Source organism: Mobula hypostoma, chromosome 9, assembly GCF_963921235.1.
Source record: "Mobula hypostoma chromosome 9, sMobHyp1.1, whole genome shotgun sequence".
Taxonomy (NCBI): domain Eukaryota; kingdom Metazoa; phylum Chordata; class Chondrichthyes; order Myliobatiformes; family Myliobatidae; genus Mobula; species Mobula hypostoma.
The window spans coordinates 16,574,621-16,595,916 of record NC_086105.1 but is presented as its reverse complement, the minus strand read 5'-3'; the positions used below and the strand labels follow the sequence as shown (position 1 = coordinate 16,595,916).

The following is a 21,296-nucleotide window of genomic DNA, read 5'->3' as shown; positions in this document are numbered from 1 at the left end:
AGTAGAGCAGACAGCACTTGATCATTAGATGCTCCAGGTCACGAAAATAAGAGTGCAACAAGACCGCTGTGTTGGGCACCAGGAAGAGTTTACCATTAAACAGACACCCACCTTCTGCCCTCTGCGTCTCAATGACTGAAGTTCGAGTGACTTCAGAGTCAATATACGTTGAATAGTTTTCCCTTTGTCTCTGTGGCTAGTGTAACATTCTTACTTGAATATGGTCATAATTAATAACCTACCCAATTAATGATCATTTCAGTAAAGGGACCTATAGATTAAAGACCCACTGGTAAATTAAGCTATCATTTAAAAGCTTCTCAAACTAAATATTGTAACACTCTCATGAAAACTCATAATCCAATTGAATTTACTTGGAAAGCCTCAATTTAATAATAAACAGAACCTTGCAACAAAAAGTACACAAGTTCTATATTTTTTTTTAAATCCTATTAATGGTATGGTGCATTTACATTTCTGCTACCAAATGAAGCAAATCGATTTTAATCTGCTGAGGGTAGACTGCTCTATATCAGCATAGAAAATAATCTGGGCCAGATTTGCACGGGAAATTCCTAGGCAACATTTTAAATATCAATTAGTCCATAAAAGATGAAGACATTGCAACTACCAGTTTCACCTAGTGTTGCAACATTTTAAATTTTCAGTAAGATCATACCGTCAAGACTTCACCACATATGCACAAAGGAACATGTTTTATTTTACCAGCCTAGTAAAAATATAAGCAATATTTTCAAATTTAGACACCAATATTTTGTTATAATCAGCATGTGTTCTCAAGTAAAGATTTAACAGATGTTCCACCACCTGTGATAATCTGCTTATAATCTTCTCAAAAATGGAGCATCTTAATATTGAGTCCCAGGGCATTCATAACCCTCCAAGAAGTATGTGCACAAGGTTAACGTTATTACAGGGTTACACATGCATTAGTACAGTTTAATTTATTTGAGAATCAGTTTTGGAATCATTATCAAAGTTATTGCTGCCCTGAAGCCTCTCAGTTCTCATTTTGGATATTTTAGTAAGGTACATTTCCATGCAAATCTATTCCACAAAAGTGGTTCATTAATAACCCATCATCGTGAAAACATTATATACATACATAAATACTGTTTATAAAATTGCTTGCTTGTAAATAAAGAGCATTAAAGATAATGTGTTATTTCATAATTATGTTGTGTTACTTGTACCTCAATTTAGAAACTGAAAATTTTAACTATTAAATCCTGTCAAACATTGTCACGTTTGTGGATGTAAACCTTTTAACACAATCAAAATTTTATGACATTAAATAGACCTTACTAAAGCAAAAGGTTCTGCACCTGCTCTGGCATTCAAAAATAATACAGCTAACCTTTGACCTCAGCTTCATTTCCTCACACAAGTGTTCAATTTACCTATGCCGCCAAACTCTGCCAACCTCGAGTGCACACAAAGACTAAGCAGCCATGACCCTCTTGTTATACAATCCTTAAATTCAAAAGCATCTCCCATCAGCTTTGTATGATCAACCACTTCTTCAGAGACCATGATTTCTATACTCTCACATCACGTCTAGTCACAAGAATTCTGCTTCTATTTTGTCAGTTCATTCACAGATAATGTATGCCCCTGCACAAGCTACCACCTGCACTTGCCGTTAAATTTATTAATCTGTGAGGCCATTTCGAAAGATCAAGTCAGAGTCAACCATACATAGGCTGAGCCAAGTAAGAGCAAATTTCCTTTCCTTTGTCACTGTTATTGACAGTCGTAGCACCTGCCTGCTACGCCATCGGCGTTTAAGGTGGCACTGAAGGTCCTCCATCTCTGTCTGCAAAGGATTCTAATTGTTGATAATGATTCCAAAACTGATTCTCAAATAAATGAAACTGTACAGATGCATTTGTAACCCTATAACAATGTTAACCTTGTGCACACATTTCTTACAGGGTTAGGAATGCACTGGGACCCAATATTAAAATGCTCCATTTTTGAGAAGATTATTGTTTATGTATCAATTGTTTTTTGACCAGTCCACGAGACCATAATATAGAGGAGCAGAATTAGGCCATTTGGCCCATCAAGTCTGCTCTGCCATTTCATCATGGCTGATCCATTTTCCCTCTCAGCCACAATCTCCTACCTCCTTCCCATAATCTGTGTCATTCAAGTCTGGCTACCCAGGTCAATACAAGAAAACCAGGAAGGATTTGCAGAGGGCAATTTCAAGAGCTAAGGAGCAATTCTGAGCGAGTTTAGAGGCAAAGTTGGATGCATGTCAACTCTGGCCGGGTTTACAGGCCAGTACTTCCTACAAAGCGGAATCTAACATCATGAATGGCAATGATACTCCACTGCCAGATGAGCCCTGAGCTGAGGCCCCGAACCTGGAGGACATGTGGACAACTCTTGATCTGGCCTCTACCTTTTGATTTGTTTGACATGGGTGACCCTACCAGAGTCAAAGTCAAAGCACTAGGCACCAACTCCAGCCAACATCCATCTCCGGGTCATTGAGGCATGCAAATACCAAACCCTATAAGGTTGTGGTCCTCTTGGAATTTAAGTTTCCTACATATGGTGGGACTTGAGCTTGAGGTTCTAGATCACAAGTCTAATCCACATAACATCTGAGCTACCATCCTTCAAATTCCAACAGAATCACTTCTAAGTACATTTTAAAGCAAGGTTACAACCCTGTCAACCCAGTTTTATGAAGTACTTTCCTCACCATTCAGACCTCAAGCTGACTTCACATAGATCTATATTCTCCTGCTAGGAAGACTCTGTGTTCAGTGCAGACTATTGTGCGAAACAGATGGTGAGTAACAAGTTACCTTTTTGTCACTTCAACATTCTCTGACAAGAACATCCAGTCAATTTCCATGCACCAGTTTCAGAACCAAATTAGATCAGATGTGGAAAGACTGCAGTGGCCTTAGTCATGTCTTAAATAACATTTCTTAAGATTGTGTGTGTTATTTGGATTAATAATATGCTATAAGGGTTTTTAGCCAAGTCAGCAAACATACTTCTGCATACCATTCTTTTTTTCTTATGCAAGGAAAACATTACAAAACAATTTCTAAATGGATTATTTCAGTCAAGAACTTTTATCACATAAAACAAAAATTAAAATAAAGCCAACAAACAGTTATTTCTTATAAACTGACATAAAATTTATTTTGAAATGAATTTTGGGCCACAATAATTTTTACCAAATATTCACTAAAAAAAGTCATACTTCTGTCATCAGCTGTACAGTACATACCGTATCATAAAACTGGCCACTGGGCCCCACTGAAAACACATCAAGTGGCGACAGCATTTCACCAGAATATTACATACATATATACAAACTTAACATTCAAAAAATTCACATATGTACAATACACAACTGCAGCATATTGGAAACAAACATCTAATTTGGTGCTCATTTTTAAAAGTAACTTCTGCCTTTGCTCGGTTAAAGCAATTGCAGCTGAACAGAGAAATCAGAACACAAAAAGTTCTGTGTAACAGAAATTCACATTTTAGCAGAAGTATCCTCAAGTGCTATCAACAAAAAAATAATTTCAAGTGTTAAGAGTTAGATTGGGCAATACTGTAGGCCAGACTTGGGTTTAAAAGGAAAATCGTACTTCAGTGCTGCAGTTATATATTTTGTGGAACACAGCATTAATTTTTATATTTTGAAAAGGGAAACAGACTTCACCTGAAACACACCACAAATGGTTTAAAAACAAACTAAAAGTTTCATCCATAGCTCAAAGTTAACAAATGGAGGCTTTGAGATTACACAGAGTTAGCCATGGTGTATTATCACAAGGCAATTTAACTGGTCTCAGATGCCTCAGATGTAAATTTCTGGCCACGGGTACAGCTGGATATGTGAAAAGGAATGCACTTTGGTACATATCAAATGACTGGGTTTTTTCCTTAATTATTAAAAAAAACCTTCTGAGGTAAATGTAAAATAATTTGTTTTCCCTTCCTGTATTAGGTATTTCCTTGGAAGCTGTTATGTACTGTTGACAAAATTTAAAGATCAACTTGACAATCAAAAATTCACTTCAATATATAGAGTATATTCCACTTTATTATTAAAACAAAGACATTTCGATACATATAGCAGTTGCAAATAGAAATTTAGCTGCAGCCATTCACTTGACAACTGTGTATGCTGGCTGCAGTACAGTCAAATGGATAATAAATATTTCATAAATATTAAAAGTGCTGGAAATACTCAACAGGTCAGACAGTTGTTTTTATTTCAGAACTTCCAGCTTTTTTGGGGATCTTGCTTTCCTAGTTAACACAAATGGCTGTCTATTTTGGGGGACTAGAATGAAGGCTTCAATGGACATTTCACAACAGGACTCTTCAATATTACAGATTCCTAAAAAGGGCCAGAAACCAGACAGCAGATGGATGCATTCTTTCTGAACATTTATGTTTAGATCAATTCAGTAAACTTTCCCTTTAGAATATCACAGCTATATTCATCTTGTTCTAACATCTCAAGAAACTAAATTTCCTTTTTAGGAATGGGGACTGCACCAGATCTTGCTTGGAATATTTGTCAATATTCAGACAAAATATACATAAAGGAAAATGCTGATTATTCATTTCTGAAAGTACTCTGATGATCACTAAATTTTAAATGTTTATTTTATTTCTGATTTTCCAAATACTTAATTGAAGCTAAAATTAACTATTTTGAAATAATGATGGAAGAGGTTCTTTAAGTAACCCACTTCCCCACCCAAAAGCCCAATTTTCACAAAATTCTCACTAAAACTGTTGACTTTTTATTCAACTACAGTTTCGAGGATCGAGCTCAAGCACTCAAGCTTCAGTAGGTGACCTTGGATCCACTGTGTCAGCACGCCACTTTCAATTGCAACCAGATACCAGAACCCCACCAGCTACAATCCACGATGGAGTCTGGTGACAGCATCCCAGTGTTGCTCTCAACTGCATTCCTCTTCCCAGAGTTTAGTTGTTGTCTCCTTTTATATAAAATGCAGCAAAAGGCATATCTTAAAATATAATATAGCTTTCCTTGTACAGCTTATGAAGTGAATCTAAATTAGTGATATTTAGTGTTTATTCAGATCTTAAACATTTTATATAAAGCGAGCAATCATTGCCTTCTCGGACCAAAACGGCGCCAATTAGCCACATAAGCTGTTACATCGCTGGTGTATCCATTGTCAAAGAATTAATTAATTGCTTGTAAACCCTACAACATGGCACTGATAACATAAAGGCACACAGTTAATACTAAGGGCATAAACTGCCCATTGAGAGAGAGAGAGAAAGAAAAAGTGTTTCACTTGCCCATATCATTTTAAACTGTGCTGTTTGTTTTTATGTGGTAAAGCAACTGCAATGGTGCTGAACAATGATGTGCATTATAACCTGAGACCTCATGACACCAAATTGTTATCAAGTTAGAACATGTACCTTAGGTATCATCAAACAAGCCACCAACAAGGTTTTAATTTGTGGCTAAAATTAGCTACAACTAATATAGCCTTTTGAGCCATAACTATACAGTACGAAGTGGAGCAAAAACATACAATTCTCTTAAATAAACAAATGGACTGTGATTACCAGTAATAGTTAGTTACAGCATGTGCAACAGAAATAAAGCTTTGATTGGAGAAATTTTTCAACAAGTGAGCACATATATAGAATTGCTCAAAATAACTTTCAGGCCAATTCAAATACAAAAATATCTTTCTGGTAAATCGTATAAATCCAATGCACAATAACAATATTTGTAGTGGTATTTCAGTGATACTGTAAAGTTAAAACATAATTTAAAATATTATAAAGCATAAAAATACTACAAAAGGATAGTGTTATTTGAAATATTGCACCAAGATGAAAATGCAATATACATTGAAATACACTAATCAGATTTTTTCCTGTAACAGTAAAGGTTTATTGGCTTAAACCCACTTGCTGCAAAGTTTCAATTGTATCACCAGCTTTTAGTTATCTGTTTTGAAAACATATCAAATATTCCCAGAGATGGGATGGCTGTCAAAAACATTTGTAGATCAATTACATGAAGATCTAGGGTTTAAATCAGAATGCATATTTTTGATTTGAAGTTACTTGGCATATATTGTAGTTTGCTTTATACTATCCTGACTGGGGACCATGCTTTGAATACTAGGTCTTTCATGGAAGGTGAAAAAAAAGGTTCGAGTTCAGTTTCTATAATATAATTTCACATCATGTTCAATTTCAGCTTGCTCATACAATAAAGACATTCCACCTTCTAATTTAAAGGAAACGGTGGTCTAGAATTTGCGACAAATAATAATGACTCAGCTGTCAGTGCCTATAGTCTTAACAGAAAAACAGCAATACTTCTGGCATTTACATAGAGGTGAAAGTGGAAACAGAATCAGTGATCAAAATCCCTAGCGTACTCCTACTTACATAGTAAACTGAAGACAACTTTAGGTATTTCTGAACTATTTGTAGAGGAAGGAATAAAGATTCTGAAAGAGCTTCTACTTCCTTTCCCAGATTTCTGAACGGTTCATGAACCATACACATTACCTCATTATTTGTCTTTTGATCTATTTTTGTGACATGCAGTGAAATTTACATCTTGCACTGTACTGCTACCACAAAACAACACATTTCACAAAATATGTCAGAAATAACAAACCCAATTCTGGAAATGTTATATTTTGCTTCGAGGTGCAATGGTGTACTAAGCAAAAAATACTGTTCAACTATCTCACTAGAAAAATAAACAGTTTATTTTTGATTTTCATCTTTTCAAATTTCAAAATGCCATTTTTAAAATAAAGGTGTGAAAATCATTTGATATTACAAGTATCAAACTCATTTCAACCATACCAATTTTTATTTCACTTTAAAAAAAATTACAAAGGTTTGTTAAAATTTATTTCCTGGTTTTCTGTCAGAGAGGATTCTTGCTAGCCTGGTTCATGGTCATGTTGTCCAACAGCGAAGTGGTTATGATAAAGGAAGTACATATCTGAGATCATTACATTTTCCCCCTCTAGTTTTCTATATCCCTCCTTTCCATACACACCCCACACCACCAACGTGGCCTCACCACTACCAATTTACTTCTATTCCTTACATTTTTAACAGCAAAAAATAGCTCAAAGCTATTTTCGTTAAGTACAGATAAAGGAGATAATGAGATCTATAAACTTCTTTAAACATTCTGGCGTATTCCAATTAAACTTAAAATAAAGATTATATGCCAATCAACCTTAAATCTAGATTGAAACATTTACAGTTACATTTTCCAAGTTATTAGACTTGTTTGAAAAAACTAAACCAATACAATGGTAGCACAAGAAAGGACATTTACAACACGAACAATGAGACATTAAAAACCATGCCCCAGTTGAAGGACTTCACAGGGGAGGAGGCACAATTTGAGCCTATAGAGATGGGATGTAGAAGTGGAGCTGGCAGCTCACTGAGCAGAACCTATTCTCTCCTTGGCATCACAGGGGCTGCAAAGAGCCATCAGGAACGTCACAGAAGCTGCTGAGTGAGCCTTCTGATAGCCATGGATCAAGAGATGTGACCTGTGGACCAATGCTACTGGGATACAAGCCAGGGCTTGATCAACCCTGACTACATTGCCTGGCAAGAGTGTCTGATGTTGAAAGACCCAAAACCGAAGATGACGCCAGATTACGTCACTGATGATGTGTCCCAATTCATCCTAGGAAGTATCTCAGCATAATAGATTTTCTAAAAGAGTAGCTTTAAGGAAAACAAATGAATGCACTTCATCACTGATGAGCAAGAGTCACCAACACAGGTAAAATTCCTAACCAATATTGATTAATTAATCCATCTTTAATTTGCCATATTAAATGAATGGTGAAATCTTCAGTCAACTTTGATCTGACCTAAATATTCAACTGCCAGAATGAAAAGATATTTAGCCTCACTTGAAAAACCAGCTTCCAATAATGCATGGTCCCCAGCAATCAGAATAATTATTTTCTTAGTTCTTAACAAATGGTGCTTAAAATTGAAACATTAAATTACAAAGTTCTAAAAAATATATAAAAGTTCAACTGAATAAGGCTCAGAGATTCAATGAAGGATTTTCCCTGAACCTCCGGTATGAACTTATTCAAACTCAGCTAACTAACTTGGGCAAAACTGTTCGTTGTTGAATATTTCCATTGGCATCAGTTATTTGTGCCAAATTAGTTCTTAGCTTTGACGTTGAGCCAGAAGTTGGAGGCAACTTAGAAATCGATGTAATAGCACCACTGCTTTCTGTTGTTCTCTTTGCTGAAGCTTTCTCACCAGCTGGAGGCTTTGGTAACCGTCTCCGGAGCCAAGGGTGTCGCAGTGCCTGGCTGGGTGTCATACGCAACGTGGGATCCCATTCCAAGCACTGCTTCAGAAAGTCCAGAAAGAGAGGGTCATCACATCCTTTCAAGGCTGTGACCCAATCCTTGCTCCCTGGAGGGCCACGAAGCTTTCCTCTTCGTGACCGTCCTCCATTAAGGACTACTGACCCATCTGGTAAGGAAGTTACAGTGCAATAACGGGGGTAGCCTTTTGAGCTCACAAAATTTTTGGCTCGTTTTGACTGATCTAAAAACTTTTGAGGTGCAGTACCCAGCAACTCCATCATGCAAGCAAGCTGGTCCCCTTCATCTTCTCCGGGCAACAGTGGGTAACCCGTCAATAGTTCGGCCAGAATGCAACCCAAACTCCACATGTCTATAGGCATCCCATAGCGAGCTCCAAGGATCACTTCAGGTGCACGGTAAAACCTTGACTGTATGTAAGTGTACACACGTTGGTGTTCATAACAGCTAGAACCAAAATCTATGACTTTAATCCCACTTCGCCCCTGCTGTTTCAGCAGAATATTCTCAGGTTTAAGGTCACAATGGATAATTCTATTCTTGTGTAAAGCATCCAAGCACAGCAAAATAGAGTGCGCAAATTTGCGAACCAATGGCAGACTGAAGCCTTGAAATTTATTCTTTTTAATCAGTTCATAAAGATTCATGCTGAGTAGTTCGAACGTCATGCAAATGTGGTTGCGGAATGTGAAGTTTTCCAGCATGTGGATGACATTCATAGTCTGGTCTTTGTCTTGCTTCTTCAGGTGCTCGAGAATCCGAATCTCTTCAGCAGCCTGCCGATGGAACCGTTTCTCGTTCCTCACCATCTTCAGTGCGATATGCTGGTGCTGTTTGTGATCGTACGCTTTCACAACCTGACCAAAGCTCCCTTTTCCGATTACTTTCAAAACTTCATATCTATAGATTATGTGATCATGAGGTACATGGATATAAGAGCCCTGGTCATCGTCATAGCCACCATTATTTGAGCCACCAACCACACCTTGCCGTTTCTTTGCATTTGGACCAACAAAGTAGATTTCGGGATAGTTGAATATCTCGTGGTGTTCGTACGCTGATAGTTTGTGCATATACTGCTTCATGGCTTGCTCTGGTGTCATGACAATGGATTTCATTTTTGAAGTACCATCTGTGGACTTTACTGAAGCAGAACTTCCCTGCCGCCTGTGTGAACCCTCCTGCTGCTTGTCTTGAACCACCGGTAGTGACATTTTACCAACTGCAGTAAGTCCATTTGGTTGGGTGGTCAATATAGTCCTTTTGTTGCTACTGTCTTCAAAAAGTTGTTGAACTTGGATCTGGCCATGGCTTCCAATGTGCAGGTGGTCATTCATTATGTGTTTACTACCTCCAATCTAAAAAAAAATATCATAGGAGATTTGGTTGGTGAGGAAAGCAAAATACATTACATGAGAGACAATTACATAATTAAAAAATGAAAGCATGCTTTTTTTAAATTAAGCACACAGATAGAATACATTCTAAATTTCATATTTCTTTTTTGGAGTTCTAATTCTTGGATATACTCTTCATGTATGCGATAACTTTGTGTGGCTTCAAGTAATTGATTACCAAATTACTAAATGGAACAAGGAGTCAATGATTTGGTTGTTCGGACCTGCTCAGGCATTTACTGTGATTATGACTGTTCTGCTATATTGTTAATTAATTCCATTAATATCTAAAATTCTCTATTTTGAATGCATTCAGTGATCAAGCTTCCATAACCATCTTGGGTGGACAATTCCAAAGATGCATTACGCTACTGTGAAAGGAATTTCTCCTCAGCTTTCCCTTCAATGACTGACTAGCTGCTTTGAGAATGTGACTAACTCTACACAACCCGAAGAACTTTGAACATTTCACTTCTCATTCTTCCACGTACACACTGGAACACAGGCGTATTTTGCATAATCATACCCACCATTCTTAGAATCAATCTGATGAACCTTTGTTGTTATATACCACTCCCATAATGGCTGGAGCAATTTCTCATTTTTATGTTCAGTCCCTTTTGCCCTCTATCTCCCATTAACTCTATTTTAAGTACATCTACAATATCCAAATGCTATCACTACCAAATATAATTAGAGTAAGACAAGTGGTTTTATACTCAAAACCACTTGCAATAATGACCTACAAACTATTTGCCTTCCTAAATGTTTATTTTACCTGTACATTCATTTTCAGTGATTTTTATACAAGAACATCCAGATCCCAATAAACTTCAACACTTTTCCGTCTCCCAAAACTCTGCTTTTGTACTTTTTTCCCTAAAGTGCAACATCTTCAAAAACACACCCAATTCAACCTCAAAGAAAAGGTTTGCAAGCCTTATTACAAACCTCCATTTTCCAATTTAAATTGCACCAGATACCAAGAAAATCTTGTTTGATCATAAATACTGTGGGTTCAATTAGAAAAACTAATGGTTGATTATTTCCAGAAATGAATCTGCTGATGATTAGTTAGAGCTACAGTGACATAAAAATTCACTAAATGTATAAAATGTTTGCAAGGGGAAAGTTGCAGCAAAGCTCGAGTAGTTATAAGATTTGGCAATCTCTTTGAGGGGAACATTCCAATCTTCAAGCCAGAAAATTAAAGGTTCAAGTTCCAGTTATAAGAAATGGGATTTTCAGAGGTTAAACTAAGGACGACTTCTCTTCCACTTGTACGTAAAAGATCCCAAAGAATATTTAAGAGAAGGGACCCATCTCCTGTACCCAGAATATTTTACGATAATTACCACCACAACCTAGTCATTATCACAGTAGGAATTGGAATTGATGAAAGCCAATTTATGTGCTTTAAGTTTAAAGTGTTGTGATACAACCCAAGGTTGTGACAAGGTATTTCATAAACATAACTGCATTCTAACCCCACCCACCATCGCAACTTTCTCCATCTTGCATTCCTATCGATTGCAATACCTCTTGGAGTTTTGACATTAAAGACTAGCTTTATTTGTATTGTGACAACAGCCAACAGCCTGAAGATGTGCTGGGGGCAGCCTGCCAAGTGTTGCCATGCTTCCAACGCCAACATGGCATGACTACAACTTACTAACCCTAACCCTTTTTTCGGAATGTGGGAGGAAACCGGAGCACCCGGAGGAAACCCAGGTACAAGGTGATACAAACTCCTTACAGACAGTCGCAGGAATTGAATCCCGATGGTCCGACTGCTGGCACTTTAAAGAATTACACTAAGCTCTTTGCCACCATGAAGAGAAATTAAATACAGCTATTTCAATCCTAACTGGACTTTTTATTTGACAAATGTCTAAATATTACTTTTAATCAAACATGATGTCAACAACAGTCAAAGTCATTGATAAGCAGGCACAGCTACCAAAATTTATAAAACATCCTAAAACAGGTCAGATGGAAATTAACAAAATATGACACCAAATGTAATAAGCCATGCATTTCATCAGGCAAACGAAACAGAAGGAGGACCACATCTATTATCACTGGCATCATTAAAATGTGTTGTGGCAGCAGTACAGTGTAATACATAGACATTACAAGATACAATGAAAATATAAGTAGTGCTTGGCAAAACAGTGGAAGAAGCAAACTTGAAGGACCATTTTGAAGAGAGAAAAGCACAGGTTTAGTAACAGAATACCAGGGCACATGATTCAGATGCCCAAAGGGAATGCAACATTTATATATAAAAAAAATGTATGCAAAAGAGCCGATATGGTGGACCACAGGCCTTCAAAGGTTGGAGCTTCTGCAAGGAATGGAGAACTACAGCTGTGCGGAACTTACAACTATTTAAAAAAAAAAGAGCACAGTTGGTTAGGAACAAACATAGATCTATGTGCAAGAGCTTGCAAATGAGTGGAACATACTATAAGCTAGGAAATAGGCAGTAATTTAGGCTTATGGAAAATGGAGAAGATGAGAAAAGCACCAAAGTAATCACAGAGAACTAATCAAGGCAAAGAAAGACAGCAGCACTGAACTGAGACAATGGTTGAATCAGCATTCTTGGCAGAAACAAGTCCTCATGATAATGCTTCAGATGTGGCCAGAAGCTCATTTCAAGAACTATGTGGCATCAGGTTGTGCACAGGCAAGCCTCTGAATGGCTGGGAAAAGGGTGATGAGGCTGATGGCCAAGAAGCAAACTTTAGGGATCAAAGACAATAACACTGGCCTTCCTGTGATTTTGGCCTTTAGTTGCAGGAAGTTACTAATCATTCAGGGCCAGATGTCAGCTCAGCAACAGGAGATAAAGTGGTGATGAAGGTAATGAAAGAGTTGGTGGTTAAATAGCACCAATTGAAGATTGCAACAAAATCACTTGTCCATGTGGTACAGAGACAGTAAATGCATTCATTTTCATCTTCCAATATTACCTATACTTTAGCGTAGCTGTTTTTCAATCTGTGGGAACCAAGTAAACCCTAATGCATGAAGGGAACTGAAAGGTAGTCAGTCCAACACAAGTTAAGAAAATGATCATCTCATCTTTTAAAAACTTATTTATGGGATGAAGTGATCAATATTTCTTGCCCATCCCCAATTCCCTTTGAGAGGTGGGGTGGGGTGGGGGGGGTGAAACACTTTCTTGAACTGCTGCAGTCCTTTTAGTCAAAGTGTCTTCAGTGTTGTTGGGCAGAAAGTTCCAGGATTTAGATCAAAATGCAAGTTATTCATTTTCAGATCAAGATTGTGCATGACTTGGATGGAAGTGGTCATGCTCCCCGGTACCTAATGCCCCTCTCTCCATCGTTCTTGGTGGTAGAATAAATGGATTTGGGAGATGCCTTGGCACACACAGCACACCAACTGATGGAGGGAGTGAACAATAGAATGTAAGTTAAGTGGGTGACAATAAAGTGGTCTGCTACCTCTTGAATGGCACGAGTTTTCATGAGTTTTGTTGATACATTGGTCTAGGCATGCAGAAGCTTCAAACTGGTTGACAGTAGATTATATAAAGCCTTTCAGAGGCAGGTCAGTGGCTACTCTGTTTGTCATTTGTGGCGGGTTCAGAAATATCCCCACGACATTGATGGTAATGGCACATAGGAACAGTGATGTCACTAAGCACCAAGACTTGGCTTCCATTTGTTGGAGATGGCTTTGCTGCATGCAGAAAATTTAGACTTCTAGAAGACAATAGAGCTCGTGCGATTGAGGGAAATTATAATAGCACAGGCTGAAGATCCGTTAACTTGCAGGAGTGAAGAGGATTAAAAGCAATCTGCATTGTGCCAGCTGCAACAGGAATACCATAAGGATCAGGGCTTGAGCATTACTTAATTACAACTGCTATTGACAACTTGGATTGTAAATAGCTGAGATTTGGATAAAAAATTACATACCTCCAAGAGGACCACAACTTTGTTGTGGATTGGAGGCTTGCATGCCTCAATGATTCGGGGAGCTAGGGTTTTATGTTTTTTCTCTTGGTAGGATCACCCATGCCAAACCAGTCAAAGGGTAGAAGCCAGTCTATGGGTGGTCCTCCAAGTCTGGGGGTTCAGCTCAGGGCGAGCAACCCTGACTGGTAAAACAATATTGTTACAGAAACAGCAATGAAGAATCCTTCTACTTCTGAGTGCAATGGTATTCCTGAGTCTCCACCCAGGACTTGCATGACTGGTAGGAGTAAAAACCAAGAGGAAGCTACTGACATGATGAAGGAAGCCCTGAACACTGCCAGAGACAGAGGATCTTCATTGCTGCCCTAAATACCAACAGCATAGCGAGCAGTAAGTAACTTAAAGATTGACCAATGAAGAGAAAAGAAAAGCCGCAAAGATCAATAGACTGGTTTGAGTGAGTGGAAATGAGTCAATCAGGTGCAAGTAGCAAAGAGGAGGAGGAACTCAACAGGTCAGGCAGCATTTGTGGAGGGAAATGGCCAGTCGATACTTCACGTTGAGACCCCTCATTCAGAACAGGGATTCCCAACCTTTTTTTATGCCACGGACCCCTACCAATAACCAAGGGGTCCATGGACCCCAGGTTGGGAATCCTTGATTTACACCGATGGAAGATTTCTTCCACATATGCTGTCTGACCCTCCAATTTGCTCCAGCTTCTTGTCTGCGCTCCAGCTCACAGCATCTGCAGCCTCATGCCTCAACTCTGGATCACGTAAATATGGATAAAATGCAAAATTGTCCATATTGGTAGAAAAACTAAGGCAAGTCATTTAAAAATGAGAGAAAGTGAGAATTGCTGGTATTAAGAAATTTGGAGTTTCCTTAATCATGAATGCAAAAAGATCAACATTCAAGTAAAAAAATTAAGAAACCTTTTGTTAGAAAAGGACCAGAATACAAGAGTAAAAGTAACTTCAATTTTATTCTACCTGCTCCACAGACTGAAACCCATCACTACCCCTGTAAAATTACACTACAAATTTTGCAGAGATATTCGAAGACCACAGCTGGAGTACTATGTGGAATGTGGGTTTTCTTGCAGAAGGAAAAATGTATCCTGAGAGAGAGCAACAGATTCCCATGAGGAGAAATTGAGCAAAATACAACTATATTATCCTAGATTTTTTTTTAAATGAGAGAGAACACCCGTTCTTTTTAAGCGAGTTTGATAGAGCAGATGTGGGGAAGAATTTTCTTTTTACTGGCAAATTCAGAACTCAGTCAATTTTCAACTAAGAGATAGATCACTTAATAATGAGAATCATCCGAATTGTCTAAAGCATAGATAGTCAATAGTCAATGATGAAAACCTACAGATTTCTGCATACTGTACTGATTATGAAGCATCGCAATCACATGGGGGAGGATTTGGGACAAAAGATTAGCCATGATTTTTTTTTTAAATAAAACAAGTTAGATTGTCCAAATATTGCTCACAACACGCTGGAGGAACTCAGCAGGTCGGGCAGCATCCATGGAAAAGATCAGTCGATGTTTCGGGCCGGAACCCTTCATCAGGTTCCGGCCCGAAACATCGAATGATCTTTTCCACGGATGCTGCCCGACCTGCTGAGTTCCTCCAGCGTATTGTGAGTGCTGCTTTGACCCCAGCATCTGCAGATTATTTTGTGTTGGCCAAATATTGGATATTCCTAATCCAATATCTAATACATTTATAATGGGCAACTGTACCACCCTGCTAACATATCCAAAATTATATAGATCTAATATTGGAATTCTAGGATAAAGCAAATCATTTAAAACCACAGCAAATCCATGTTTGCAGGAATATCAGTGACAAACACTATAGCAAATGCACTTGCCTTTAAAACTTCTCCTTTGAAATCAGTGTTTACAGTGGGAAGAACACAACTTTAAACATTACTGGAAAATTAGTTGGCAAAATACTAGATATTAATCTGCACATAGTTTACACTAGTGGGAAGAATGTGAACATTTTCCCACAATCTGATATTACATAACAAGAAAGCAATGCTCTAACACTTGGTTTTATTCAAACTAACCAAACCGACACACAAACAAAACACCAAAAAAAATGCCCAATATCACTTCATTAAAATGTATGCCCATCAGTAAAAAGTAAACAACCTTTTTACTACTACCAATTGTAAGTTTCAAAAGTTAACAGTTGATTTCAAAATAAAAGCAGTAAAATGCAAGTCTACCATAACACCCAGTTAGATCAGTGCAAACTTTAATTACTGCAATCGCAACTAGAATTAAGTACCACACAAACCTTTCTGGAGAAAATGGACAGATTAAATACCAGAGCCCAGAAAAGAAGAATATATAACCTTGCTCTTCTATTTGTGGCAATATAATCTATTTTGACACATTCTTAGCTTTAAGTCTCTGGTGGTCACATTTAGCAAAGATGAAATGCTGACTTTTCACTCCAGTTGCTGAGGAGAAATTTTACGGCACTAAACTGGGCTGCTTAGTACTTGTGCTAAACCTAGACACTGAGGTCTCAGCATTTGATTCCTGATATTTAAAATTATAAAGACACTTCTTAAACAATCACTAGACACAGTTGAAAGACTGACCTGTGGCAACTCTTTCTACAGGTTGCAAGACAGAAGGATTAAAAATACTATTTAACTTCTAAAAATGAGAGCACCTGAAGAATTGTTCAACATCTTAACAGTTTGTAAATGTTTACCTCAAGCACTTTAAAAGAGAAAAGCACATTATCCAAGCTGTTCAAATAAATGTGTAGTCTGCAATACAAAATCCTACCGGGGAAGCCATGTAAATCATAACAACAATTTTGTATTAGGCAAAGCTGCTTTTGTACAATTAGCTACTGGAAAATGATCATGAGGTACAGTATATTATCTTATCAGGAAATTGACAATGTACAAGTTTGATGTCCCATGACACTTTATTCCACCCCTTCCCCATAGATTATAATCTTAAATTCACAGCTGTTCACCTTTTGTACTAGGACTTAAGTTCTTTGACAATAAGCATGTCCTTCTCCACAGACACTGCCCAACCTGCTATGTGTTCTCTGAACTTTGTTTCTGATACTTTATGCAGGTTTATAATGTATTGCCACATAAGATGGAACATTACATGGTGTTTTTATTTAAACTAACACAGCAATGATCATGAGTCTGTTTGTTCGAAGTTGTCTGGTTCCCAATAAAACACACTATTAGTGCTTGATAGTGTCATCTTTTTAAAAAAAATGACTTTGGCATGCTTACCAACTTCAATTGTACTAAACTACAAATGACCAACTCATGGTCTTTTACACAATTTATACGAAATGCATAAAAATGCTGCTAACACATCCAGATTCAACAAACAACATCACCCTTACCACATTTTCGTTCCTGCTGCTGCCAATTTTCTTCAGATTTGACTTTTCTCTGACACAAGCTCTGACATTCTCCTCCCACAGAAGCAAAGCAACAGTACTTTCCCTTTCCGTTTTGAGGGAGGGTTCCCTCAGAATTGGCTCAGTTCTTGACACCTCTTACCACTATACTTGATGTCTCCACAACAGTACTTGTGATGACTGTGTAACAATTAAATGACATTAGCAAAATAGATAAAGGCAATCTAACAATTTGGGCTATCAATGTAATTGTTATCATGGGGAACAAGTAAACACTGATCAGACCAAAATCTATCACAAATTCTTAATCTTAAGGAAACTGTTGCAGCAAATTGAAAATTAAAAGATCATTCTGCTAAAATGCTCACTAGTAAAAATAAAATTGTGAATTATTATGCTTTAATGGCCCACTTCAATGACTTCTCTCTCCTGTTCCACACCTATCTCATGGATCAAGTCTGACTTTGCAAATGAAACCTGGTAACAGTGAATTATTTATCATGCTTGTACAATATTGTGCAAAAAAACCTAACATATTACCCTCTACTCTGTCTATTTAAGATCTCTGACCCTGGCACACAACTCCAGCCCAATACATTTGGTTTTAATTAGACTGTTTCTAGACTGTGTATATTTTATAGTCACCATCTCCCTGACAGGCAGAGGTATCAGACCACTTTGGCATCCAAAAGGATAAGCATTTCTTGTTAGCTCGCTTAGCCCAGACTCATGTTACCAGAGAATGAGTGTCCAGCTCCCACTGCATCCCACCACCCACCAGCTTGCCACCCCCCCCCCCCCGCACTCCATAGTCACGTTCATATCGATTGCACAGAATTATCCAGAGGCTCAGGGCGAGTTTTATGCAAGCAGGCATGAACAAATATCCATTTTCAAAAACACGGCGTTCCCAGGCTGGTGAGAGAACGGTTTACTTTTCCTTGCAGAGGCTATTCGTTAAACTTTGAAGTGTCTGTCTCTTATTAAGCAAAATGACCGGGAATGACAGAAACTGCATTTCAGCCAAGACCCCAAAAAAAAGGCTGCTCCCCACCCCCCATCGATACGCCTGTTATCTGTCAGAGGAGAGCAGGAAGCCCAGGGCCTTCCAAGAAGCACACCACAACTGCAAGCTCGCTGTCTAAACACACAGTGTTTCCGAGGAGAGGAAAGTGTAATTTACTCCCCACCAAACTAAAACTTTATCTAAAGTGCTTTGCTGGTCGCTCTATTCATTTTACCCTATAGCTCTGAATGTTTTAGCTATATGTCACTGTAAAATACTGTAACCAATCGCAGAGGAAAAGCACAGACAGCATTTATGGCATTATTTCAGTGTGTCGAAAATGACCACTGAAAACGCACGGTAAACTCAAAGATACTTTAAAATCAAACGTGGGGGGAAAAGTGTGCGTGAAATGTATTTCAATTCGCACATCTTGTCAGTCTGAACTCAAGGAGAACGTTAATCCTTTTTCATGTTAATTATTGCAACTACTGCCGAACCTGCACTTCAACATGTTACACGCCGCGGTTACCATGGTAAATTTTATTTTCTTTGTGCGGGTTTAGTTAATCCCGACGCGGTTGCTCTAGTAATTTGTACCTATAATACACCATCTGAATCGGGCGTAATGTCTCTTTTCTTTTACCGTGTGGCTCTTGAGTGGCGGTAATCCTACGGGCGATGGCGGATCGCCCACCCGGGATCCTCCTCCGCCTTTCCGGGTATCCGAGCAGTCGGTTCCCGTCCTGTAATCCGGCTGCAGCACCGAGCTGTCGTCGGCCCTACCTGTCACAAACACACACACACAAAACCAGAACCACATTTAAACAATGTCAAAGATCGCTGGGCGCAAAGTCCCAAGTGAACCAGCCCTCACCCGAGACCTGAGCCATTCTCCGCACAATTACAACAAAACAACGCGCCATTGTTTTTAAAATTTTAAATAAAACAATCACAAACCTCATCAAACGTTCGGAAACACCAGCCGATGCGCCCTTCCATTCCGCCTCCCCTCCACCACCCATGCCTGAGGGATAACAGGGAGCCAGTCCCCCAATCCCTCCATTCCGTTCCACATTAATGACTTCCAAAAGCTACCAAAGTGAGGTGGTGCTTGGCGAGCTCTAGTCCTCGTTCCACGAGGGCCAACACACTTCGGACTAGTCGGAAGCTCCTTCTTATTTCCACCCCCCCCCCAAACCCAACATGTAGAGCGCCGAGAGAGTTAAAACATTAAAGGCTCGCCCCAGAAGCCAAGGCTTAAGGATGACTGGAAATCGAAGAGTAGCTGTGGTTCACTACAGCGGGGTGTTGGCTCCTTCCCCTCACTACTCCTTACCGGCTGGACAGACAGCGACAGCACACGGTTTCCTCGTTAACATGGCCGCTCAGACAGATAGAGAGAGAGAGAGAGAAGGGAAAAGGGAAAAAAAAATCTTCAGCTGCTCCTTCCCTCAACTCCCAAGCTGCAGAGGGAGAATCACCAACATCCGGAGACACAGCACAAAGCCGCATCAAACTGCTCCAAACTGGGCCACCGCTGATCCAGCAACATAATGCATAACTTTATATGTAAGGCTACATCAAACACCCAGCCTCCTCCCCGGCACAGTCACACACACATACACCAGCGTATGGGAGCGGCTTTGTGTTTGGCCACAGCAGTAGATGTTGGTTGTATAGCGCCGAGTAATAGTGATTTAAAAAAACTGTCCGTCCGGTTGCTAAGTGAAACTCCATACGTACACATTAGAGAAGGAGAAAGAGTCAGTTAACGCAGCCGACACCCTACAAACCAACCCGGCCTGAGCAACTCGCAGACGTCACTCGGACTGCTCAGGGGCGACAGCAAAGCCGCAAAGACAGCGCTTACCCACTCGGCTCGAAATAATATCCCACACAAGCTCTTAGAGGGATGGTGTATAGTTTCTGCAAAAAAAAATGTTTAATAACATAAAATCAAACCATGGTAAATCCTAGTCATCCTTTTTGTGATAAGATTGAACCCACCCGATTACAGGAGGCAAAGGGAGAAAAAAAAACAATTGGATGACCGGGAGTTCAGCTCTTCACGAGATTAAGTCCCCGCGCCTAATATGGGAATCAAGTGCTCCAAAGAAACAGATCATTTCATTTATTACATTTATTCGGTGGCGTGCACAAGAGGCATTGAATCTGTTATTTTAAAACATTCACAGATGAGAGTTTCCTATGATACAAAGTTAAATCGTCCCTGCAATTACCAACTGTGTTGTTTAAAATGTAAACCCCGCTTAAGTTATATATTTCATTAAATATATAACATAATTTAAAAACAAATATGGTACTAAGAGCCCAATTTAAAATTGTCCATGTACTGTATTGATTTCAATTTCAGCATTTATACATTCATTTGAAAAGTACTTTAATATAAGAACAGATGTAATATCAAGAAGCAAAGCTGTTTCTTCTAGCTATGATTTCCTAAAATGCAATAAATCTATATTGCTATCAGTTTCACTTTCTGTGGGTAAATTATCAGAGTTACAGATTTTGATAAAATAATAAATAATATAATTACTTCTGCTTGGAAAGGAACAATACTTACCAATGCAAGAAATTGCCTCAAATTATTGTGATGAACTTAAAATTTATTATACGTTTTTCACTGACAAACAGCAGGAACATTTTAACTATGATTTCACCAGACAGTGTTGCCATGCAACTAAAATATAGGAAAGATAAAGAAATCAGGCAGCAACTGTAACAAGCTGGTCCACTATGGGAGGAATCAAGCAGAAAGCTGTCAGCAAATGTGGAGACAGGTAATCTGAAGAGGTAATAAGAAATCTTTTACAGAGCAAGAAAAGCTTTAAGAAATTACTTAGGGTTAATGTTACATCCCTTTATAAATTGTCAATGAACAGGTTCAACACTAAGCTGTAGAGAGTTGTGTCTGAAAGAACATCAATGGAAATGGAGCTCATGTGAGTCAATGTGAATGGTGGTTGCAGTTTTATTTACTTAATTTATTTATTTTATTTTAAATTAATTTATTTACTTAATTTAAGAGAAGCTTGCTTAGGTACATGGGTTTGAGGGATATGGAGGGCTTTG

At 38.6% G+C, this 21,296-nt stretch overlaps 1 protein-coding gene across 4 annotated transcripts; it reads right to left on the bottom strand.

Annotated features, from left to right (window-relative positions):
- Positions 1–7,656: 7,656 nt before the first annotated feature.
- On the bottom strand, positions 7,657–20,214 carry dyrk2 (dual-specificity tyrosine-(Y)-phosphorylation regulated kinase 2). 4 transcript variants are annotated; one of them, XM_063057799.1, is made up of 3 exons: positions 20,074–20,214; positions 18,847–18,986; positions 7,657–9,772 (listed from the first exon to the last, which is right to left on the bottom strand). In XM_063057799.1, exon 3 carries the CDS (start codon positions 9,749–9,751, stop codon positions 8,171–8,173), a length of 1,581 nt encoding a protein of 526 aa, XP_062913869.1. In that variant the 5' UTR covers positions 9,752–9,772; positions 18,847–18,986; positions 20,074–20,214; the 3' UTR covers positions 7,657–8,170. The 4 variants fall into 4 exon arrangements, with proteins under 4 accessions (XP_062913869.1, XP_062913867.1, XP_062913866.1 ...); XM_063057797.1 differs by having other exon boundaries at positions 19,947–20,083; XM_063057796.1 differs by lacking the exon at positions 20,074–20,214 and adding an exon at positions 19,540–19,921.
- Positions 20,215–21,296: the final 1,082 nt, after the last annotated feature.